The sequence below is a fragment of the Salmo trutta genome, chromosome 14 (genome assembly GCF_901001165.1).
Source record: "Salmo trutta chromosome 14, fSalTru1.1, whole genome shotgun sequence".
In the NCBI taxonomy this organism is placed as follows: Eukaryota; Metazoa; Chordata; class Actinopteri; order Salmoniformes; family Salmonidae; genus Salmo; species Salmo trutta.
The window spans coordinates 6,107,601-6,132,932 of NC_042970.1; the positions used below are offsets into that span (position 1 = coordinate 6,107,601).

At 44.2% G+C, this 25,332-nt stretch overlaps 1 protein-coding gene across 3 annotated transcripts; it reads right to left on the bottom strand.

Annotated features, from left to right (window-relative positions):
• Window positions 1-475: 475 nt before the first annotated feature.
• cand2 (cullin-associated and neddylation-dissociated 2 (putative)) lies at window positions 476-25,069 on the bottom strand. Of its 3 annotated transcripts, XM_029774264.1 has the most exons (18): window positions 24,879-25,069; window positions 22,566-22,709; window positions 21,946-22,100; window positions 21,451-21,601; window positions 20,746-21,002; window positions 19,495-19,600; window positions 19,141-19,298; window positions 17,005-17,300; window positions 16,623-16,764; window positions 12,220-12,447; window positions 11,812-12,025; window positions 10,913-11,452; window positions 10,120-10,742; window positions 9,698-9,799; window positions 9,496-9,563; window positions 3,524-3,688; window positions 2,814-2,921; window positions 476-1,106 (listed from the first exon to the last, which is right to left on the bottom strand). In XM_029774264.1, exons 1-18 carry the CDS (start codon window positions 24,944-24,946, stop codon window positions 882-884), a joined length of 3,750 nt encoding a protein of 1,249 aa, XP_029630124.1. In that variant the 5' UTR covers window positions 24,947-25,069; the 3' UTR covers window positions 476-881. The 3 variants fall into 3 exon arrangements, with proteins under 3 accessions (XP_029630124.1, XP_029630126.1, XP_029630125.1); XM_029774266.1 differs by lacking the exon at window positions 9,496-9,563 and having other exon boundaries at window positions 9,630-9,799; window positions 21,451-21,574; XM_029774265.1 differs by lacking the exon at window positions 9,496-9,563 and having other exon boundaries at window positions 9,630-9,799.
• Window positions 25,070-25,332: the final 263 nt, after the last annotated feature.

Genomic DNA, 25,332 nt, shown 5'->3' on the forward strand with positions numbered 1-25,332 from the left:
CCTGAAAATAGCTGTGCAGCGACGCTCCCCATCCAACCTGACAGAGCTTGAGAGGATCTGCAGAGAAGAATGGGAGAAACTCCCCAAATACATATGTGCCAAGTTTGTAGCGTCATACCCAAGAAGACTCGAGTCTGTAATTGCTGCCAAAGCTGCTTCAACAATGTTGAGTAAAGGGTAATGTAAATGTAATATTTAAGATTACTTTAAATAAAAAAAATTTGCTTTGTCATTATGGGGTATTGTGATGTCATTATGGGGCATTGTGATGTCATTATGAGGGATTGTGTGTAGATTGATGAGGGGGAAACAACTATTTAATCCATTTTAGAATAAGGCTGTAACGTAACAAAATGTGGAAAAAGTGAAGGGGACTGAATACTTTCCCGAATGCTCTGTATATTAGTGGGGGGGGGGGGGGGGGTTGTAAATGCATTATGCAAGTCTTACATTTTACACACTAGATGATGCACAGTTAAATGAACAAAACGTTTGTTTATTTGCAATGTATTCATGGAGAATACTGTATCAATATCACAGCCCTACCAACATGGCACTGAATACCACTGGCCTTAAAGTCCTTTGAATGAAGTATGACCTCAATGACCGGAAGGCACGTTTTCATCTCAACGTTGATTTTTAAGGCAGAGGAATAATTGTCATTGATTAGGCCCTACGACATCCTGACGAGTCAATAAAACACGTTTCCAACTCAACTTTCAAGGCATAATATGAAGGATTTCAGTGGCAGTGAATACGGCCTATGACAGTCATACAATTTGCATCTAGCCAAAATGCTGGGCATTGGCTTTGGTTTCTGTTCTATTTTAAAGAATAACTTCAAATTATCCTGGGAGGGTGTCCCCTCCTATCGTTTAGTTCTAACTGGTGTCCATGCTTTCCACTGCGCCGGAGCGTGTGTCTCCCTGGATGCTCTCTAAGATGGAGGCCATCTCTGCGTTGGTGCGTATCTGGTTGGCAAAGTCGGCCATGGCAGGGCTTTTCTCCACCTCGCTGATAGAGAGCAAGGCTGCCACGGCCCTCATCGCTGAACGACGCAGCTCCTCCTGCTTCTCAAACTCCTGCTTCACTGATCCCGCCTTCACCTGGGACGACGACAGAAAAAGAAGAAGCAAATATTATGTAAGCACTCATCTTTTATTGGCGACGTTAACGTAAATACAGCGAGCTCAAAGTATTGGGACAGTGACACGTCATTTGTTTCTGTACTCCAGCACTTTTGATTTGAAATGATACAATGATTTGTGTCATTTTGAAGTCACTTTTTTAAAATTGTAAATAAGAATAGAATATGTTTCTAAACACTTCTACATTAATGTGGATGCTACCTACCATGGTTACGGATAACCCTGAATGAATCGGGAATAATGATGAGTGAGAAAGTTACAGACAAACAAAGCTACCCCCAAGACATGCTAACCTCTCACCATTACAATAACGGGGGGGAGGTCAGCAGACCTTACAGATCATTGTATGTGTGGCTTACAGAGATGAGGTAGTCATTCAAATATCATGTTAAACACTATTGCACACAGAGCTATGTGTTCACAGCACTAAACTAACCGGTTAGATTAACTAACAGGTTGTAACTATGTGTTCACAGCACTAAACTAACAGGTTAAATTAACTAACAGGTAGTAACTATGTGTTTGCTGCTCTAAACTAACAGGTTAGATTTGCTAACGGTTTGTAACTGTAGTGCCTTCAGAATGTATTCACACTTCTTGAATTTTTCCTAATTTTGTTGTGTTATAGGCTACATTTAAAAATGAATTAAATTGTGATTTTGTGTCACTGGCCTACACACAATAAATACCCCATAATGTCAAAGTGGAATAACGTTTTTTGACATTTTTACAAATTAACAAAAAATAGAAAGCTGAAATGTCTTGAGTCAATAAGTATTCAACCACTTTGTTTACGGTAAACTGTACGTTAGTTCACACAATTTCCCTACTTGGCATATTGTGTAAGTACATTATGCAACCCAGATAGACGGTTCTTAGACGGTGGACTGGCACAAGCCCTACCTTCACCTGGAATGAAGATGATGCCATCTTTTAACTACCAGGATCACTGTTTTGATTGGTGTTCTATTCACAGTTATATTTCCTAGCCAGCATAGCTTAGTATAATAATGGTAAGATGTTTATGGATGGTTAGTCAATTCAAACCAGACGAAAAGTACAAATATGTGTCCTGTGCACAAGTCAAGGTGGATCTGTTGTAGTTTGTTGACATTCCAGATAAGAAAAGTGCCGCTTTTTTAATTATTATTATTTTTATGAACTTTTTTTACCCCCAATTTCGTGGTATCCAATTGGTAGTTACAGTCTTGTCTCATGGCTGCAACTCCCGTACTGACTCGGGAGAGGCGAAGGTCGAGAGCCATGCGTCCTCCTGAAACACGACCCAACCAAGCCGCACTGCTTCTTGACACAATGCCCACTTAACCCGGAAGCCAGCCGCACCAATGTGTCAGAGGAAACACCGTACACCTGGTGACCGTGTCAGCGTGCACTGCGCCCAGCCCGCCACAGGAGTTGCTAGTGCGCGATGGGACAAGGACATCCCTGCCGGCCAAACCCTCCCCTTACCCAGACGATGCTGGGCCAATTGTGCACCGCCTCATGGATCTCCTGGTCGTGGCCGGCTGCGACAGAGCCTAGACTCGAACCCAGAATCTCTAGTGACACAGCTAGCACTGCCTTAGACCACTGCGCCACTCGGGTAGGCCCTCACTTTGAATTATTTGAGGCTTTTGTGGACTGCCATGTCATAAGTCTCCTTACCTTAGTGGTGCAGGTAACCCTGAGAGGTTCGATCAGTCTGTCCAGTCTCTGGACCACAGCATTGGGACACAGACAGCAGAGTCTGGCCAGCATGATGAATGTCAACATCTGGGGGGAAGACATTTTAGAGCAATAAGATGGGAGAGACATTCTATCCATTTTCAATGCCGGACGTGCATAAAAATTGAGGAATTCAGTTTGAGCACTAGCCACAGAATATGGAGCGTGCAACATGGTTCAATGTGCCTTTTTAAATCAGCACAATCTACTTGTTCATGTTTTTCAAATTGCCACCGTCTTGGAGTTAGAATTGGGGTCATATATACAGTGCTAATGCCGATACAAAACAAGAGTAATGGAGAACACTGTACAATACGGAGAACTTAGCAAATGAGGCGGTTGTGGTAAGTACATCTTTATGCACCTTCGGCATTGGTTGACAAATCTCTCATTGCATCAAAGTTGGTCTCTCGTAACAAAACATAGTTCTGGGTGATTAAGGTTTAGATTTAACCTCCCCAACTTTTCTGACAGACAGCGTGGCCATCCCCGGGTCCCTAACAACGCACTGCTCTCATTGAAAAACCATTAAGTTGGCTGTGTACTTTATTAAGCATAATTTCTCTGGTTTAGGAGTGCCCCAACACACTAATACCATGTTTTTAGAGATTGCAAAGGCCTTGAGGAAGTTAGTTTGCGTGCAGTCTTACTCTGATGTCGTAGTGGTCTTTAAGGCCTTCTTCTACGCGGTCGAGGAACTCGAAGATGTCCAAGCAGTCCAGACAGCTGTCCAGTAAGGTATACATGCACTCAAACGCTGCCTTTCTCACGTCCAGACCATCGTCCACTGTGTGCTTGAACGGACCCATCTCCACCTGACATAGACAGAGTGTTACCATCCTCTCGTTTTGTAGCATACACATATTCAACACATAGTCAATACAGGGGATTTATAAAAATGCATACAAGTATTCACCCCCTTGGCATTTTTCCTATTTTGTTGCCTTACAACCTGTAATTAAAATTTATTTTTGGGGGGGTTGTATCATTTGATTTACACAACATGCCTACCACTTTGAAGATACAAATATCTTTTATTGTAAAACAAGCAAGAAATAAGACAAAAAAAAAACGAAAAACTTGAGCGTGCATAACTATTCACCCCTCAAGTCAATACTTTGTAGAGCCACCTTTTGCAGCAGTTACAGCTGCAAGTCTCTTGAGGTATGTCTCTATAAGCTTGGCACATTTAGCCACTGGGATTTTTGCCCATTCTTCAAGGCAAAACTGCTCCAGCTCTTTCAAGTTGGATGGGTTCTGCTGGTGTACAGCAATCTTTAATTCATACCACAGATTCTCAATTGGATTGAGGTCTGGGCTTTGACTAGGCCATTCCAAGATATGTAAATGTTCCCCCTTAAACCACTTGTGTGTAGCTTTAGCAGCTTAGGGTCATTTTCCTGCTGGAAGGTGAACATCCGTCCCAGTCTCAAATCTCTGGAAGACAAACAGGTTTCCCTCAAGAATTTCCCTGTATTTAGCACCATCCATCATTCCTTCAATTCTGACCAGTTTCCCAGTCCCTGCCAATGAAAAACATCCCCACAACATGATGCTGCCACCACCATGCTTCACTGTGGGGATGTTGTTCTCGGGGTGATGAGAGGTGTTGGGTTTGTGCCAGATATAGCATTTTCCTTGATGGCCGAAAAGCTTATTTTTAGTTTCATCTGACCAGAGTACCTTCTTCCATATGTTTGGGGAGTCTCCCACATGCCTTTTGGCGAACACCAAATGTGTTTGGTTATTTTTTTCTTTAAGCAATTGGTTTTTTTCTGGCCACTCTTCCGTAAAGCCCAGGTCTGTGGAGTGTACGGCTTAAAGTGGTCCTATGGACAGATACTCCAATCTCCGCTGTGGAGCTTTGCAGCTCCTTCAGGGTTATCTTTGGTCTCTTTGTTGCCTCTCTGATTAATGCCCTCCTTGCCTGGTCTGTGAGTTTTGGTGGGCGGCCCTCTCTTGGCAGGTTTGTTGTGGTGCCATATTCTTTTCATTTTTTAATAATGGATTTAATGGAGCTCCGTGGGATGTTCAAAGTTTCTGATATTTTTTTATAACCCAACCCCGATCTGTACTTCTCCAAGAACATTGTCCCGGACCTGTTTGGAGAGCTCCTTGGTCTTCATGGTGCCTCTTGCTTAGTGGTGTTGCAGACTCTGGGGCCTTTCAGAACAGGTGTATATATACTGAGATCATGTGACAGATGTTGTTTAGGGGCTTCAAAGCAAAGGGGGTGAATGCATATGCACACACCACTTTTCCGTTTATTTTTTATTTTCATGCTGAGATCATGTTTTATTTTAATTTTATTTTACCTTTATTTAACTAAGCAAGTTAGGCAGTTAAGAACAAATTCTTATTTACAATGACGGCCTAGGAACAGCGGGTTAACTGCCTTGTTCAGGGGCAGCTCGGGGATTCGATCTAGCAACCTTTCAGTTACTTACCCAACGCTCTAACCACAAGGCTACCTGCCGCCCCAAATGTGACACTTAGATTGCACACCGGTTGGACTTTAGTTAACTAATTATGTGACTTCTGAAGGTAATTGGTTGCACCAGATCTTATTTAGGGGCTTCATAGCAAAGGGGTGAATACATATGCACACACCACTTTTCCAGTTTTTTGGGGGCTGGAATTTATTGAAACAAGTAATTTTTTTTCATTTCACTTCACCAATTTGGACTATTTTGTGTACGTCCATGTCCATTACATGAAATCCAAATAAAAAATCTATTTAAATTACAGGTTGTAATGCGACTAAATAGGAAAAAAAACGCCAGGCGGGATGAATACTTTGGAAGGCACTGTATAGGGTTAGTTTCCTAGTCAGATATTAATCCTAGGACCAGCGCCATTAAAAGTGCTTTTTAGTCCAGGTCTAGTATTAAAGGCCCAGTGCAGTCAAAAATGTGATTTGACAGAGTTTTATACACTGAGTGTACAAAACATTAGGAACACCTGCTCTTTCCATGACATAGACTGACCAGGTGAATCCAGGTGAAAGCTATGATCCCTTATTGATGTCACCTGTTAAATCCACTTCAATCAGTGTAGATTTCCTTTAAAGAAGGATTCTTAAGCCTTGAGACATGGATTGTGTATGTGTGTCATTCAGAATTGGCAAGACAAAAGATTTAAGTGCCTTTGAATGGGTTATAGAGCACCGGTTTGAGTGTTTCAAGAACTGCAACGTTGCTGGGCTTTTCAAGAATGGTCCGCCACCCAAAGGATATCAAGCCAACTCGACACAACTTCGGTTAGCACTGGAGTCAACATGGACCAGCATTCCCTGTCGAACGCTTTTGACACTTTGTAGAGTCCATGCCCTGACAAATTGAGGCTGTTGAGGGCAAAAGGAGGAACAACTCAATATTAGGAAAGTGTTCCTAATGTTGTGTACACTCAGTGTATATTTCCACACTATGAGGTTGGTATAATACTGTGAACATGATGATAACTCTCTTTTAGTGTAAGAGGTTTGAAAAGACCGCCTGAAATATCTGCTTGTTGCTGTGGGATAGAGTTTTGGTGACATCACCAGGCGGTAAATTACTTGATAGACCAATAACAAAAAGAGTTCCAAACCTCTCTGCCAATAACAGCTAGTTATTTCACTCCACACATAAACCACTGTTTAAGGAGCATGCAGCTTCTCCCCACACGACAGGTGATATTCCGCCCAAACTGTATACCATGGGCTACCCACCCCCGTTCCTGCAGCTACCCAGGGCTTAATTTGGGAAACATCAAATACATAAACAACAAAAAAAAGAAACGTCCTCTCACTGTCAACTGCGTTTTTGTGTAAATATTTGTATGAACATAACAAGATTCAACAACTGAGACATAAACTGAACAAGTTCCACAGACATGTGACTGACAGAAATTGAATAATGTGTCCCTGAACAAAGGGGGGTCAAAATCAAAAGTAACAGTCAGTATCTGGTGTGGCCACCAGCTGCATTAAGTACTACAGTGCATCTCCTCCTCATGGACTGCACCAGATTTGCCAGTTCTTGCTGTGAGATGTTACCCCACTCTTCCACCAAGGCACCTGCAAGTTCCCGGACATTTCTGGGGGGGAATGGCCCTAGCGCTCACCCTCCGATCCAACAGGTCCCAGACGTCCTCAATGGGATTGAGATCCGGGCTCTTCGCTGGCCATGGCAGAACACTGATATTCCTGTTTTGCAGGAAATCACGCACAGAACGAGCAGTACGGCTGGTGGCATTGTCATGATGGAGGGTCATGTCAGGATGAGCCTGCAGGAAGGGTACCTCATGAGGGAGGAGGATGTCTTCCCTGTAACGCACAGCGTTGAGATTGCCTGCAATGACAACAAGCTCAGTCCGATGATGCTATGACACACCGCCCCAGACCATGACGGACCCTCCACCTCCAAATCGATCCCGCTTCAGAGTACAGGCCTCAGTGTAACGCTCATTCCTTTGACGAGAAACGCGAATCCGACCATCACCCCTGGTGAGACAAAACCACGACTCATCAGTGAAGAGCACTTTTAGCCAGTCCTGTCTGCTCCAGCAACAGTGGGTTTGTGCCCATAGGAAACGTTGTTGCTGGTGATGTCTGGTGAGGACCTTCCTTACAACAGGCCTACAAGCCCTCAGTCCAGCCTCTCTCAGCTTATTGCGGACAGTCTGAGCACTGATGGAGGGATTGTGTGTTCCTGGTGTAACTCGGGCAGTTGTTGTTGCCATCCTGTACCTGTCCCGCAGGTGTGATGTTCAGATGTACCGATCCTGTGCAGGTGTTGTTACACGTGGTCTGCCACTGCGAGGACAATCAGCTGTCCGTCCTGTCTCCCTGTAGCGCTGTCTTAGGCGTCTCACAGTACGGACATTGCAATTTATTGCCCTGGCCACATCTGCAGTCCTCATGCCTCCTTGCAGCATGTCTAAGGTACGTTCACACAGATGAGCAGGGACACTGGACATCTTTCTTTTGGTGTTTTTCAGAGTCAGTAGAAAGGCCTCTTTTGTGTCCTACGTTTTCATAACTGTGACCTTAATTGCCTACCGTCTGTAAGCTGTTAGTGTCTTAATGACCATTCCACAGGTGCATGTTCATTAATTGGCTGTGGTTAATTGAAGCATGGGAAACAGTGTTTAAACCCTTTACAGTGAAGATCTGCGAAATTATTTGGAATTTTAGGAATTATCTTTGAAAGACAGGGTCCTGAAAAGGGGACGTTTATTTTTTTGCTGAGTTTAGTAACATGTTTTCACAAGGAAACATATTTCATTAAACTGTTTGACAACCCCTCTACCTGCTCAATAAAGGAATGAAGGAGAGAGAGGATGAGATGGAAACGCACGGTGGTCAGATATTCTGTAATGTGTCAGCCTATTAATTATGAAAATATAAAATAGGACCTATTACGAGACTATTCAAAATAAAAATTCACTATAACTGTAGCCCAACTCTGAATAAGTTAAATTTAGGCTAGACCAATTATGTACCAAAGATATCTTAAATGTGTTTTGTTTTTTTAGATATTTTTCGGTCATGTGTAATATGCAGTAGGCTATTGTGATGGACATTATTCTGTTTGTGCTTTTCTAATAACCAATGTCTGTGTTCATGTATGTGACTGATTGAACAAATCCTCACTATCAGTATCTGCAATTTGACAGTACGCCCAGAAACTTGTTTTGAGAACAAAAGGATATCTCAGTTTTAATGTCAGCAAGCTGGAGAAGACACAGTCAAACTTAGATGCATGAAGCTCTAACGGGGCAGTCCCGGTTGTTCCCTTATATACTGACGAGTTATATTTGCATGATTATTCATAATTAATGTTTGCTTCATTCACGTGACGACCAATACCTCAGGAGGCAGTGATTTATTTAAGATTGACTTCGAGTGTCCCTGTGTAAGAATTTCTAAAACACTATGTATTGTATAATGGCACAATCATTATTTCAATTCAGGGTTGTTGTTTTTTCTGGCTTTGGCTCATATATAGGCCTATACATAAACTCTAATATGAATATGGTGGTTTTGAATGAATCATGATCTTATAAAGCACTGTCCATTTCATTGTGTTAGTCTTTGAAACAACATCCACAACAACCATGTTTTTCCACTCAGTTTCAACCTGCTGTTGAACTTCTTTCTTCACGTGTATCAATCACAGTGAGGTGAGTTTTAAAAGCATCATACTGTTTCCGTGATCAGTGTTTTGATGTGATTTTTCCATCTCAGTTGCATTGATGTCAGAGAGGTTAGAGGGACAATAGATCCATTAGTGACCTGATGATCGTTAACGATTTGGGTACTACTAACAGTGTCCAGAGTGGATAAAAGGACACACTGACTCAACGGTCAATATTGTACTGCGGTCACATGACATCAGGTGTGGAGGTAATACGGTCACATAGAATTGTACTGCGGTCACATGACATCAGGTGTGGAGGTAATACGGTCACGGCAACAGCCCTAGTCCTTCTTGATTTGTTTCTCGTTGTAGAGGTTAGGTGATATTGAGGCTAGCAGGCCACACACACACACACACACACACACACACACACACACACACACACACACACACACACACACACACACACACACACACACACACACACACACACACACTACCTCTCTGATGAGGTCCTTCCTGATCTGTGTCTCGTTGTAGAGGCTAGGCAGTACTGAGGCTAGCAGACCACACACACACACACACACACACACACACACACACACACACACACACACACACACACACACACTACCTCTCTGATGAGGTCCTTCCTGATCTGTGTCTCGTTGTAGAGGCTAGGCAGTACTGAGGCTAGCAGACCGCGGATCAGAGAAGGTTTGTTGTGGGCCGCTGAGTTGAACATCACCAAGGCCACACGACGTACATTCGGGTCTTTGTCCTGCAGAGTCTTCAGGAAATCACCTGGCATAGAGAACAGGGTGATGATCATTAAGAACCAAATGGAAGAAATCAAACGGAAACAGGGAGGCAAACACCCATTTTTTCCCCCCCGTTGCAATTTATAATTTTTTTTCTTCATTGTCCCGTTACCTGAATGAATACAACCCTGGACATTTTAGCATGTTGTGGGTGCATTTTAAATGACACCGCATTTCTCCATACAGTGCACTATTTTTAACCAGATGTGGCTTTAACCCAAAGAAGTGGACTATGGTTGAATAAGGCTGTCATATAACCAGTGTAAAAAAAAAAGTATATGTTGAGTCACTTTGACATCTTACCTATGCATCCTTTGAGTAGTGAATCTATAGGTACAGGCTGATCAACGATGGTGAACTTAACAGCAGTGACCACAGTACTGCGGGCCACAGGAGACCCTGAGGAAAGCTGTTGTTTGAGCCTGGGCAGGAGCTGAGCCGGATTGACCATGGTGAGTTTCCCCAGACACTCCGCCACCACATTCCTCGTCCCCTCTTCGGCACACTCGCGGTTCTTAAAGAGAAGAGCCCAGATATCCTCGACGTGGGACAACAAGCTCTCCGCCGAGCAGGCGCCGATCACCTCTTTGAGGCTGTGTAACAGCAGGTACCTTCTCTTAGGCTGGCTACCTATCTCCTTCAGCATAAAGGGAAGGTACTCCTCCAGGTTGCCCACACAGATGTTCCCCAGAGCACAGGAAGCGGCTGACTTGACTTCCTCGTTGGGAGAGGAGAAGGCCTCCAGGATCACAGTCTTTAGCTCCTTCTGACCCCCTAGGTTCATGGTACGCCCGACCTCCCCCAGACACAGGAAGGACAGGATTCTGACAGACTCGGAACACTTGGGGTTCTTGACTTCCTGGATGAAGCTGGTGACCATTCCGGATGCTTCTTTAGGGCACACGGAGGATAGAGCAGCTACACATCTGGCCAAACATGAGACAATATAAAACAGAAAAAAATTAAAACCTAATTTTGTGTTTCCTCCATGCCTCTACAGGACACTATAGGTATATCACTTATATCTATCCTCTTTATCTGTCCACTTAATCAATCAATCAATCAATCAATTAATCGAACAAACAACTACTCCTACCTGGCCACAGAGTAGTAAGACTGTCTGTGCGTGGGTGTGGGGTCTGTAGCCTTCCCTGAGCCGTGGAAAGGACCGGTGAGAGCTTTCAAGAGGTCGTTGTATCCCATGTTCCCAGCCTTAGTGACCACCAGGGCCTTGAAAAACTCCAAGATGGCCGACAGAGCCCCTCCTTGCAGCAACGGGGAATGAACCAGATGAAACACACCAGGTAAGACGGTGTTCCCGATCTTAGACAGGGAGGAGGGGCACACCTTAGCTATACAGGTGAGAAGCATTACCGCCACCTGGGATATGTGCATGTCGTTCTCCTCGATCAGGGCAGGTAGCTCGTTGAGCACAGCCTCGATCATGGGCGGCTTCAGGCTGTCGCTGTAGTTCATAACTATCATGTTGAGGGCAGTCAGTGTGCTCAGCTTGAGGGCACGCTGGTTCTTCCTGAGGAAGGAGCCTAGGATGGGGATGCCCTCAGTGAGTATAGGTCGGAGGTCGATCTTGAGGGGCGATGTGGCGATGAGAGTCAGGGTCTTCACCGCTGTCAGCCTGTTAGGAGAAGAATTGGACTACTTTGAAACAGAGATAGTGATGCTGCACATGTTGTCACAGAAGTCATTATTGAAGAGACACAAAGATGAACCCTCCAACTCTATGGATAAGATACATTATTGTCATGGAGACACTTTTTGTCTTATACAATATACTCATAAACCCACAGGGAGCTTGGAGGAAAGGGTCAGCCACAGTGCCGTTTAGGGGGGTTGAGTGTCTTGCTCAATGGCACAAGATGGTATTGGGATACTGATGCCAGTAACTGTCCTGTTACAGGCTCACTTCCCACCCTACATCAGATTTTTTTACAGTTGGAGCAGGGATTTATACCTACAACACACTAGGCTACCTACCTGGTGATCTCGTTCTTCAGTCTCTCCAGGAAGATCTGCAGTGTCGGCTGGAGGTCCCCACCCAGCTGGTCTCCTACGTGACACACAATGTGACCCATACAGGAAATGGCTCTCTCCTTCACTTCCTGGTCAATGTCTGCAGCCTTCAGCCTCTTCAGAGTGGCAGAGAACATATCCTTCACGTAGGGCTTGACGTCAAAGGCGGGTAGTTTGTCTAGAGTAGAATAGATACTTTTATTTGGAACAGAATTTCTTATTCTACCTTTTCATCCCAACCCCAGACACACAATGATCTGACACCAGTAGCCAGTTCAGTCCCCACTATTTCATCCCCCTGGCCCAGGACTTGAACCAGCAACCTTTCGATTACTCGATCCACCTCTCTAACCTCTGGGCTACAGTACCTACCTCCTAACGGGCGTATGATCTTGACCATCTGCTGAGTGACCAGTAGGGCCTCGGAGGTGATCTTATAGAAGGCGTCCTCCACACACTGCACCACCGCAGGCAGAATAACCTTCATGTGAGGCTGGAAAACGTCAGGAGGATGGCTGCACAGGAGGACATTGAGGAAAGAGAGGGCATCGAGCTTCATGTTGGACGAGGTAGACTTGTCTGTAAGGGAGTGAACTATACCTGAAAAGAGAGAAGCCAGACAAAAGGTAACCATTCCAAACACTATTTCCTTTTAAGTTATAGTACTATACTATTAGGGACAGGAGTTTTCCTGACCACGTGACTAGAACGAGAAATAGTCCTGGTCCTTTGACTAACTACAGAGAAGATATTAACAATTGTTGTAGCCTATAACTACACTAGGCCCTGAGTTTTTCCTGGCCAGGTCACATGATCGATGCCCTCTCTTTCCTCAATGTAAAATCACCTCCGAGGCCCTACTGGTCTCTCAGCAGATGGTCAGGATTATTTTAAATGTTATGTAGCTCTGTTATTGAGCTGTTCTTGTCTATTATTGTCCTGTATTCTGTTATGATTCTTGTTTTATTGTGGACCCCAGGAAGAGTAGCTGCTGCTTTTGCACCAGCCAATGGGGATCCAAATAAAATCCTACTTGTAATGGAAAAACTACTGGCCCCAGAAATGAACAAAGGAATGTAGTAATTTAAATAAGAAGCTGTGGGTAAGTGAGCGTGTGAGTGAGGTTACGAGGATGAGAGATGGTATCTTTTTATTTTATTTGTTATTTCACCTTTATTTAACCAGGTAGGCTAGTTGAGAACAAGTCCTTTATTTAACCAGGTAGGCTAGTTGAGAACAAGTCCTTTATTTAACCAGGTAGGTTAGTTGAGAACAACTTCTCATTTGCAACTGCGACCTGGCCAAGATAAAGCAAAGCAGTTCGACACATACAACAACAGAGAGTTACACATGGAATAAACAAACATACAATCAATGATACAGTAGAAAAATCTATATACAGCATGTGCAAATGAGGTAGGATAAGAGAGGTAAGGCAATAAATAGGCCATGGTGGCGAAGTACATACAATATAGCAATTAAACACTGGAATGGTAGATGTGTAGAAGATTAATGTGCAAGTAGAGATACTGGGGTGCAAAGGAGCAAGATAAATAAATAAATACAGTATGGGGATGAGGTAGGATGGATGGGCTATTTACAGATGGGCTATGTACAGGTGCAGTGATCTGTGAGCTGCTCTGACAGCTGGTGCTTAAAGCTAGTGAGGGAGGTAAGAGTCTCCAGCTTCAGAGATTTTTGCAGTTCGTTCCAATCATTGGCAGCAGAAAACTGGAAGGAGAGGCGGCCAAAGGAAGAATTGGCTTTGGGGGTGACCAGTGAGATATACCTGCTGGAGTGCGTGCTACGGGTGGGTGCTGCTATGGTGACCAGTGAGCTGAGATAAGGCGGGGCTTTACCTAGCAAGGTCTTGTAGATGACCTGGAGCCAGCGGGTTTGGCAACGAGTATGAAGCGAGGTCCAGCCAACGAGATCATACAGTTCGCAGTGGTGGGTAGTATATGGGGCTTTGGTGACAAAACGGATGGCACTGTGATAGACTGCATCCAATTTGTGGAGTAGAGTGTTGGAGGCTATTTTGTAAATGACATCGCTGAAGTCGAGTATCGGTAGGATGGTCAGTTTTACGAGGGTATGTTTGGCAGTGTCATGACGTTGGCCTGTGGGTAAGGTTTATGACCCCCCATAAATAGCTTTCTCCCTTCCCCTCTCTCTCTGACTCTACTGAAGGACTCTTGAATAGCCTTTGTTAAACATAGAGAGTCTGGGAACATCAAACAAGTGGGGGGAAAGGAACCATATTTCGGTAATAGAACCAGTTGGAAATATGTGTTGGTACTTAATGAGTATGGATGTCAGTTCGGTTGTCATCTGAGACATTATGACTGATGACAGGACGACATAAACTGTACCTGGGAAAGTCTACACATTCTAGTTATCAGATTCACATGGAATTGTTGTGCAATTTAAATGTTTGATATTGAAACTGTTTGTTAGAAGATCAAATGTAATTTTAGCTTCCAAATGAGAGAATTGGGTTTTCATAAGGTTAGAGGCCTGCTCAATCAGTGGCCCGCCCCTGTGAAGAGACATGGGTTATAAACTATGAAACACACCCTTCTTCCCCTCCACTATATAAGCCCTTGACGAAAATGTAACCTGTGTTCCGGGTACATTAGGGCGACGGCCCGATGTCAGAAGATAATAACTACAGAACGAAGCCAACCTCAGCGTGAGCTTTGGTTGCGAATGGTATGAACTTTGAACTCTTATTCACTACAGAAGTCATTGAGTTAGCAGCGGCCGCTGTAAACGTGGGCTAGGGAAGGACGGACGACGTATCCAGTCTAACACACAACGAAGATACTACAACGTATCCAATTTACCACCAGAGACATTCTTCACGAGGACAGGAAGATCTCTGTTGGCCAACACGGCCAGCATCTACGACCAACCTACCGAAGCTCAGCTCAGAGTAAATATTTATTGCATTTTCCTTTTCCAAATGGGCGGTAATTTAGAATGCATAAGATACTGTATTTACGATAGCATAGCTGCTTCCTTTGTTCCTCAGTCTTCCCGCTCTTTCATTCAAGCCCAACCCCCTCTCTTTGTGTAACAAGCCATCATACAGGTTCCGTCCACCAGGGACGTTTTCTGTATGACATAATTTGTATTCTGTGTATATATAATTCTGTGTGATTAGTTAGGTATTTGGTAAATAAATAATTAAACTCAATTTTGTATTGCTGATTCAACATGTTAGCCAGGGTTCGTGAAGATAACCAAGAATTTACCAAGAATTTACGATTAATATTGACTGATATTGATGTAAAATATTACTAGGTCTTTAAGAGTTTATTCGGAAGATAACAGCTCTATAAACAGTCTTCCGTAGTGCCCCGACTTTCTAGTTAATTACATTTACATGATTAGCTAATCAGGTGATATTAATTACAGAGAAATGATTTTATAGAATAGCATGTCATATCACTTAATCCGGCATAGCCAAAGACACGACAGTAGCATGAGTGAAGGATGCTTTGTTTCGAAATAGGAAGCCGATTCTAGATTTAATTTTGGATTGGAGATGTTTAATGTGAGTCTGGAAGGAGAGTTTACAGTCTAATCAGACACCTAGGTATTTGTAGTTGTCCACATATTCTAAGTCAGAACCGTCCAGAGTAGTGATGCTGGACGGGCGGGCAGGTGCGGGCAGCGATCGGTTGAAGAGCATGCATTTAGTTTGACTTGCATTTAAGAGCAGTTGGAGGCCACGGAAGGAGAGTTGTATGGCATTGAAGGTCATCTGGAGGTTAGTTAACACAGTGTCCAATGAAGGGCCAGAGGTATACAGAATGGTGTCATCTGCGTAGAGGTGGATCAGGGAATCACCAGCAGCAAGAGCGACATCATTGATGTATACAGAGAAAAGAGTCGGCCCGAGAATTGAACCTGCGGCACCCCCATAGAGACTGCCAGAGGTCCGGACAACAGGCCCTCTGATTTGTCACACTGAACTCTATCGGAGAAGTAGTTGGTGAACCAGGCGAGGCAGTCATTTGCGAAACCAAGGCTATTGAGTCTGCCAATAAGAATGTGGTGATTGACAGAGTCAAAAGCCTTGGCCAGGTCAATGAATACGGCAGCACAGTATTGTTTCTTATCAATGGCGGTTACGATATCGTTTAGGACCTTGAGCGTGGCTGAGGTGCACCCATGACCAGCTCTGAAACCAGATTGCATAGCGGAGAAGGTACGGTGAGATTCTAAATGGTCGGTAATCTGTTTGTTAACTTGGCTTTCAAAGACCTTAGAAAGGCAGGGTAGGATAGATATAGGTCTGTAGCAGTTAGGGTCTAGAGTGTCACCCCCTTTGAAGAGGGGGATGACCGCTGCAGCTTTCCAATCTATGGGAATCTCAGACGATTACGAAAGAGAGGTTGAACAGGCTAGTAATAGGGGTTGCAATAATTTCGGCTGATCATTTTAGAAAGAGAGGGTCCAGATTGTGTAGCCTGGCTGATTTGTAGGGGTCCAGATTTTGCAGCTCTTTCAGAACATCAGCTATCTGGATTTGGGTGAAGGAGAAATGGGGGAGGCTTCGGCAAGTTGCTGTGGGGGGTGCAGGGCTGTTGACCGGGGTAGAGGTAGCCAGGTGGAAAGCATGACCAGCCGTAGAAAAATGCTTATTTAAATTCTCAATTATTGTGGATTTATCGGTAGTGACAGTGTTTCCTAGCCTCAGTGCAGTGAGGGTGTGAGTGAGGTTACCAGAGATGAGAGATGGCATGTGAGGGTGTGAGTGAGGTTACCAGGGATGAGAGCTGGTATGTGCTTTCCCAGGGCTCCTGGCAGTACGTTGGCCAGCTCTGTCAGCAGACAGAAACAGCCCTGTCTAGACTTCATGCTCTTCTCCTTCAGCTGCTTGTGGAGAGCCTTCACTACTGTGGGGACCTGGGAAACAACAAATAAAGCACTGAGAAACACCTCAAATGAATGAAAGCTCACATAAAAACGTACTGAAATATGTCTCATAATTCACCATGTGATCTCTGTATTGTGAAATACACAATATTGCTGTTACTGTATGTCCTGCTGCTGTCTTGGACGAGGACCCACTTTAAAAGGCATTTTATCTCCATGAGACTAACCTGGTTGAATCATGGTTAGAAAACAACAACCAAAACAAATGACCTGTTTCTTGAGCAGAGTGATGGCTTGGTCTTCTTTGACTCCAGGCTCTGCTGCTGTGGTGATGAGGCCCTGAGAAGGCCTGGTCTGTTTGAGTAAGGCAACAAAGGCTACAAAGATGTCTGTCTTGACGTTCTCCTCCCTCTCTTTAAACCGAGCCAGCAGGGTTGGAGCTACTGAACCATACAGCTCCACTAGCAGGTCTCTCCTGGTGCTGATCACAGCCTCCAGACACTTCACAGATGACCTCCGTACCTTCCAGCTCATGTCGTCATCGTCACTGTACTCGTCATCTGACTCTGCAAAGGAAAAGAACGTTGACTTTGTTCCAATGTCCATACGCGCATACCATATTACAATTCATGTCCAATAGATTGCATTTAAATTCCCTAAATTCCCTTAACCTGACCCTAACTCTAACCCCAAACCTGACCCTAACTCTAACCCCAAACCTGACCCTAACTCTAACCCCAAACCTGACCCTAACTCTAACCCCAAACCTGACTCTAACTCTAACCCCAAACCTAACCCTAACTCTAACCCCAAACCTGACCCTAACTCTAACCCCAAACCTGACCCTAACTCTAACCCCAAACCTGACCCTAACTCTAACCCCAAACCTGACCCTAACTCTAACCCCAAACCTGACCCTAACTCTAACCCCAAACCTAACCCTAACTCTAACCCCAAACCTGACCCTAACTCTAACCCCAAACCTGACCCTAACTCTAACCCCAAACCTGACCCTAACTCTAACCCCAAACCTGACCCTAACTCTAACCCCAAACCTGACCCTAACTCTAACCCCAAACCTGACCCTAACTCTAACCCCAAACCTGACCCTAACTCTAACCCCAAACCTGACCCTAACTCTAACCCCAAACCTGACTCTAACTCTAACCTCAAACCTGACCCTAACTCTAACCCCAAACCTGACCCTAACTCTAACCCCAAACCTGACTCTAACTCTAACCTCAAACCTGACCCTTACTCTAACCTCAAACCTGACCCTAACTCTAACCCCAAACCTGACCCTAACTCTAACCCCAAACCTGACTCTAACTCTAACCCCAAACCTGACCCTAACTCTAACCCCAAACCTGACCCTAACTCTAACCCCAAACCTGACCCTAACTCTAACCCCAAACCTGACCCTAACTCTAACCCCAAACCTGACCCTAACTCTAACCCCAAACCTGACTCTAACTCTAACCTCAAACCTGACCCTTACTCTAACCTCAAACCTGACCCTAACTCTAACCCCAAACCTGACCCTAACTCTAACCCCAAACCTGACTCTAACTCTAACCTCAAACCTGACCCTTACTCTAACCTCAAACCTGACCCTAACTCTAACCCCAAACCTGACCCTAACCCTAACTCTAACCCCAAACCTGACCCTAACCCTAACTCTAACCTCAAACCTGACCCTAACTCTAACCTCAAACCTGACCCTAACTCTAACCTCAAACCTGACCCTAACTCTAACCCCAAACCTGACCATAACTCTAACCTCAAACCTGACCCTAACCCTAACTCTAACCTCAAACCTGACCCTAACCCTAAACCTGACCCTAACTCTAACCTCAAACCTGACCCTAACCCTAAACCTGACCCTAACTCTAACCTCAAACCTGACCCTAACTCTAACCCCAAACCTGACCCTAACCCTAACTCTAACCTCAAACCTGACCCTAACCCTAAACCTGACCCTAACTCTAACCTCAAACCTGACCCTAACTCTAACCCCAAACCTGACCATAACTCTAACCTCAAACCTGACCCTAACTCTAACCTCAAACCTGACCCTAACCCTAACTCTAACCTCAAACCTGACCCTAACCCTAAACCTGACCCTAACTCTAACCCCAAACCTGACCCCAACTCTAACCCCAAACCTGACCCTAACCCCAAACCTAACCCCAATTCTGACCCTAACCACAAACCTGACCCTAACCCTAACCCCAAACCTGACCCTAACTCTAACCCCAAACCTGACCCTAAACCTGACCCTAACCCTAACTCTAACCCCAAACCTGACCCTAACACTAACCCTAACCCAAAATCTGACCCTAACTCTATTTAATAATTGCATATCAGCATAGTTGCTGTTGATAGGTTTGTTGATAGTTTGAGTACCTTGGTCCTCATCCTCTCCATCCTCTGTGTCCATGGACTCATCCCCGTCCTCATCCCCATCCTCATCCACATCATAGTTGTAGTTGGGGTCATAGGTGATGTACCTCAGACACAGCTTGATCACCGTGGATATATGAGGGGACATCTCCTTGGGGCATCTTATATAGAAATAACAAATCAATAACAGATCAGGTATTGAATTTATTTAGTAGTTATGTGTCTGTTTTTCATCTGTCTCTAATCTTGTGTGAGCACTGGGCTCTGGTCAGCTAGTAATGGGTGGAATAAATCACAAGAGAAACCTCAAGAAGAGAGAGAGAGAGAGAGAGAGAGAGAGAGAGTTTTTTTTTTAACCTGCGGACGAAGGCTTCAAAGGCCTGGAAGCAGTACTCCCTGAGTTCATCATCCTCCACACTGCAGAACGTCATCACCATGGGGACTATCTTCTCTAGGTGCTCGCCTGGAACAGGAGCAATACCACCACCACTTACCAGACTGACCAATACAATGCTGCTCTCTGGTGACTAAAAAGTTCAACAATGTCCATCTTTATTTGCAACCACGTGACCGATATAAAGATGGTTTAGTAAAAAAAAAAATGACTTGATGTCATTTCATTTCCAGAACTCTAATAAAAAAAACTATAAATTCAACAATCAAGCTTAAAGAAACGGATCCCCAGCCTACCTCACCCTACCCTCTCCTGCCTGTTGAACAGCACCTCACTCTACCCTCTCCTGCCTGTTGAACAGCACCTCACTCTACCCTCTCCTGCCTGTTGAACAGCACCTCACCCTACCCTCTCCTGCCTGTTGAACAGCACCTCACCCTACCCTCTCCTGCCTGTTGAACAGCACCTCACCCTACCCTCTCCTGCCTGTTGAACAGCACCTCACCCTACCCTCTCCTGTCTGTTGAACAGCACCTCACCCTACCCTCTCCTGCCTGTTGAACAGCACCTCACCCTACCCTCTCCTGCCTGTTGAACAGCACCTCACCCTACCCTCTCCTGTCTGTTGAACAGCACCTCACCCTACCCTCTCCTGCCTGTTGAACAGCACCTCACCCTACCCTCTCCTGCCTGTTGAACAGCACCTCACCCTACCCTCTCCTGCCTGTTGAACAGCACCTCACCCTACCCTCTCCTGCCTGTTGAACAGCACCTCACCCTACCCTCTCCTGCCTGTTGAACAGCACCTCACCCTACCCTCTCCTGCCTGTTGAACAGCACCTCACCCTACCCTCTCCTGCCTGTTGAACAGCACCTCACCCTACCCTCTCCTGCCTGTTGAACAGCACCTCACCCTACCCTCTCCTGCCTGTTGAACAGCACCTCACCCTACCCTCTCCTGTCTGTTGAACAGCACCTCACCCTACCCTCTCCTGCCTGTTGAACAGCACCTCACCCTACCCTCTCCTGCCTGTTGAACAGCACCTCACCCTACCCTCTCCTGCCTGTTGAACAGCACCTCACCCTACCCTCTCCTGCCTGTTGAACAGCACCTCACCCTACCCTCTCCTGTCTGTTGAACAGCACCTCACACTACCCTCTCCTGCCTGTTGAACATCACCACACCCCATGCTAAGGTCAGCTATCTGCCTCACCGACTCGATGCCCTCCCTGGCGACTGACGGTGGCCAGACACTGGATGTAGGTGCGCGTGGTGGAGGTCTGCTGTCCTCGGCCCAGCTCAGCCAGCAGGTGCTCAGTGAGCTGGGTGAAGAGAGTCTTACTGCAGCTGGGCACCAGGTGACCCAGGGCCATGATAGCCCTCTTCCTCACAGCCATACGGGGGCTGGTCAACTGGGGGAGCAGGCTGGTCAGGATGGAGGCATGGAAGCTGATCAACGTACCACTCAACCTATAGGGGTGAACAGAGAGGGTAAAGGATCAGATTTTATTCTTTCAAATATCTGAACTGTGCTTGATTTCCCGAGTACAACGGAATCTGTGGTTTAGTCCCCAAAACTCTAAATGTAATTAAAAAACACTTCAATACTAGAATTGACCTGTATTTGACCCAGATCTGTATAAAATAAATACTGGTCATTATGGAGACTTCTGCTTAAAAAAAATTATGTTTATAACACTTCAATACTAGAATTGACCTGTATTTGACCCAGATCTATATAAAATAAATACTGGTCATTATGGAGTCTTCTGCTTAAAAAAAATCATGTTTATAACACTTCAATACTAGAATTGACCTGTATTTGACCCAGATCTGTATAAAATAAATACTGGTCATTATGGAGTCTTCTGCTTAAAAAAAAATCCTGTTTATTACACTCTAGAAAAGCAGTACTTACCTTCCCAACATGTCCGACAGGATGTCCAAGGCTTCCAGCTGAACAGAAACGTCTTCCTGTTTCCCCATGGCTCCTATAAGCTGAGATGTGATCTTCTTACATACGTTGGCAGTCAGGCTTTGACCTGGTAACTCAAAGCAAAAGAGGAATTCTCCAACTGTATAGTTTTCTGCGTTCAGATTCTCGACCCTTTCGAATAAAGTGTTCACTTGTAGGCTACAATACCTGGTCCAATCCCAAATGGACCACTAAACCCTAAAACCTTTGCCTATAAGGTTTAGGGGTGCATTTGGGATTGAGCAACTGTCATGGATTTAACAAATGGTGGACACTTCCTCCAGTCATTGCTTTCACCGATCCATTTCGCTACATGGTTAGCTGACATAATATAATAAACTCTCAGTGTACAGTTTCCATTTCAGAGTTCCTCCAAGGAGGAGAACCATACTGTTGTGTAGCTTGTACAAAAAAAAAAAAAAAAAAAAAGACTCATACCTGTGGAGCATGGGGGCAGCTCAGCGATGACTGTCTTCAGACCCATACTGGAGATGTCTCTGAGTTGTTCCTTGTCTGACATCATGTTAGAGCAGAGAGTATCCACCATGATCTCTACCTGGTACTCTTTCACCTTGCTCACCAAGGGACCCAGACTGCAGCAGAGAGACACAATTCATTACCTAACTAACTGATTGAAAAATAAAGTTGTTATATCTGCAAGTGCTCCTTGAGAAAGACTTAACTATCAACATGTCTATGACTTAAAACAAAAAAAATCTGAAATACCTTGTGACACAGAGGAGATTTTATTTAACCTTTATTTAACTAGGCAAGTCAGTTAAGAACAAATTCTTATTTACAGTGACGGCCTATCCCGGCCAAACCCTAACCCGGACGTCACTGGGCCAATTGTGAACCGCCCTATGGGACTGCCTATCACGGCCGGTTGTGATACAGCCTAGAATCGAACCAGGGTCTGTAGTGACGCCTCTAGCACTGAGATGCAGTGCCTTAGACCGCTGCGCTACTCAGAAGCCCGAGTGGTGATGCCTTGTGTATTTTAAGAAATTACAAACACAATGGTTATTATAAAAAGAGACATGCCAGCATTAGCCTACCACTTGACTGCTAGATTCTGCACCTCTCCATTCTTATCTTCCAGTAGCTTCAGGAGCATGGTGACCACCTTCTTCTCGCTGTCTTCATCCAACTTGATAGAATCCTTCTGAAGCTCTATCATCAGGTCATTGGTGGCCATGAAGCTGGAGGAAAAGATGAGTCCAACATGACACTTATTCTAGTAAACATAAAGTTATCTTTTGTATTGTAATGTATTTTAGACAGTATTACTTTATTATGGTCATGAACGTGGAGGAAATGAGTCCACTATCTGTTTTGGTTCTCACAAAATGAACAATATAAAGTATATATATAGTTGAAGTCGTAAGTTTACATACACCTTAGCCAAATACATTTAAACTCAGTTTTTCACAATTCCTGACATTTAATCCTAGTAAAAATTCCCTGTCTTAGGTCAGTTAGGATCACCACTTTATTTTAAGAATGTGAAATGTCAGAATAATAGTAGAGAAAATGATTTATTTCAGCTTTTATTTCTTTCATCACATTCCCTGTGGGTCAGAAGTTTACATACACTCAATTAGTATTTGGAAGCATTGCCTTTAAATTCTTTAACTTTGGTCAAAAGTTTCAGGTAGCCTTCCACAAGCTTCCCACAATAAGTTGGGTGAATTTTGGCCCATTCCTTCTGACAGAGCTGGTGTAACTGAGTCAGGTTTGTAGGCCTCCTTGCTCGCACACGCTTTTTCAGTTCTGCCCACAAATTTTCTATAGGATTGAGGTCAGGGCTTTGTGATGGCCACTCCAATACCTTGACTTTGTTGTCCTTAAGCCATTTTGCCACAACTCTGGAAGTATGCTTGGGGTCAATGTCCATTTGGAAGACCCATTTGCGACCAAGCTTTAACTTCCTGACTGATGTCTTGAGATGTTGTTTCAATATATCCACATAATTTTTTTTCCTCCTGATGCCATCTATATTGTGAAGTGCACCAGTCTCTCCTGCAGCAAAGCACCCCCCACAACATGATGCTGCCACCCCCGTGCTTCATGGTTGGGAAGGTGTTCTTTGGCTTGCAAGCCTCCACCTTTTTCCTCCAAACATAACGATGGTCATTATGGCCAAACAGTTCTATTTTTGTTTCATCAGACCAGGGGACATTTCTCCAAAAAGTACGATCTTTGTCCCTATGTGCAGTTGCAAACCGTAGTCTGGCTTTTTTATGGTGGTTTTGGAGCAGTGGCTTCTTCCTTGCTGAGCGGATTTTCAAGTTATGTCGACATAGGACTCGTTTTACTGTGGATATAGATACTTTTGTACCTGTTTCCTCCAGCATCTTCACAAGGTCCTTTGCTGTTGTTCTGGGATTGATTTGCACTTTTCGCACCAAAGTACGTTCATCTCTAGGAGACAGAACGCATCTCCTTCCTGAGCGGTATGACGGCTGCCTGGTCCCATGGTGTTTATACTTGCGTACTATTGTTTGTACAGATGAACGCGGTACCTTCAGGGGTTTGGAAATTGCTCCCAAGGATGAACCAGACTTGTGGAGGTCTACAATTATTTTTCTGAGCTCTTGGCTGATTTCTTTTGATTTTCCCATGATGTCAAGCAAAGAGGCAATGAGTTTGAAGGCAGGCCTTGAAATACATCCACAGGTACACCTCCAATTGACTCAACTGATGTCAATTAGCCTATCAGAAGCTTCTAAAGCCTTGACATCATTTTCTGGAATTTTCCAAGCTGTTTAAAGGCACAGTCAACTTAGTGTATGTAAACTTCTGACCCACTGGAATTTTGATACAGTGAATTATAAGTGAAACAATTGGTGGTAAAATGACTTGTGTCATGCACAAAGTAGATGTCCTAACCGACTTGCCAAAACTATAGTTTGTTTAACAAGAAATTTGTGGAGTGGTTGAAAAACGAGTTTTAATAATGACTCCAACCTAAATGTATGTATACTTCCGACTACAACTGTATATACTATTCTACCTCTTATTTTCATGGCTCTCCCTATCACACCTGTCATCCAATTATCATAAGTCATTTTGAGGTTCTAGAAAATAGCATTACGTCATAATTATTATTGTTGGACCCACTTTAGTGAAAGGAGTTTATTTATATTATCATAACCTTGACGTTATTATTATTATGCATTTCATTTGTAATAATAGCCTAATCTACACTAAGCATATCATTTGAATAGGTGAGATACGTTATAGGCCAGTTTTAAAGTCATTAGTAATAAAAGTAGGCAAAAAAAAATGACAGTCATTGTTGATAGCCCACATTATTACTGTGTCATCCAACACGCAAACATGCATTGCAAAGCACTCGGCCTTCTTACCGAAAGTCTTTGTCAGTAGATGTCATTTTCTCCAACAGATTGGAGATATGGTAGGAGATATTCGACATCTTGACTACCAATTACAGTTAATTTATATATGATAAAAGTTGAATGAATAACTTAGAAATAGTGTAGCAGAAAGTTTCAACCGGAGAACATGGCGAGAGACAGGGTGGCAATAGTGACGAGCTAAGTTTGGACAAGAACAAACTGAGAAACATGACACTTTCAGGGTCCGTTATAAATAGGACCGTGTTATGAGTGAGTGGAGAATAAACTTATAGTTTATACTGACACCTGGTGGAACCAATCAGCAACCAGCGCTCAGCGCACCGAAAGGTTTTTCTCCCTTAAGTTGTACATTTTCTCCACATCTAATGGCACAACCTATGTTCGAGACAGTGTCTTAAGTAGTTGAACGTGTTATTACTCCAACCTCGTTGGAGTGACAAAC

What these genes read in the sequence shown, in the direction of transcription:
- cand2 (XM_029774264.1), bottom strand. Translation starts at nt 24,946, where the DNA reads ATGTCGAATATCTCCTACCATATCTCCAATCTGTTGGAGAAAATGACA. An exon ending in CTGTCGGACATGTTGGGAAG is followed by an intron (nt 21,003 to 21,450) that starts GTAAGTACTGCT and finishes TCACCCCTATAG; the next exon opens with GTTGAGTGGTACGTTGATCA. An exon ending in TGGAGAGGATGAGGACCAAG is followed by an intron (nt 17,301 to 19,140) that starts GTACTCAAACTA and finishes TTTCCTTTGCAG; the next exon opens with AGTCAGATGACGAGTACAGT.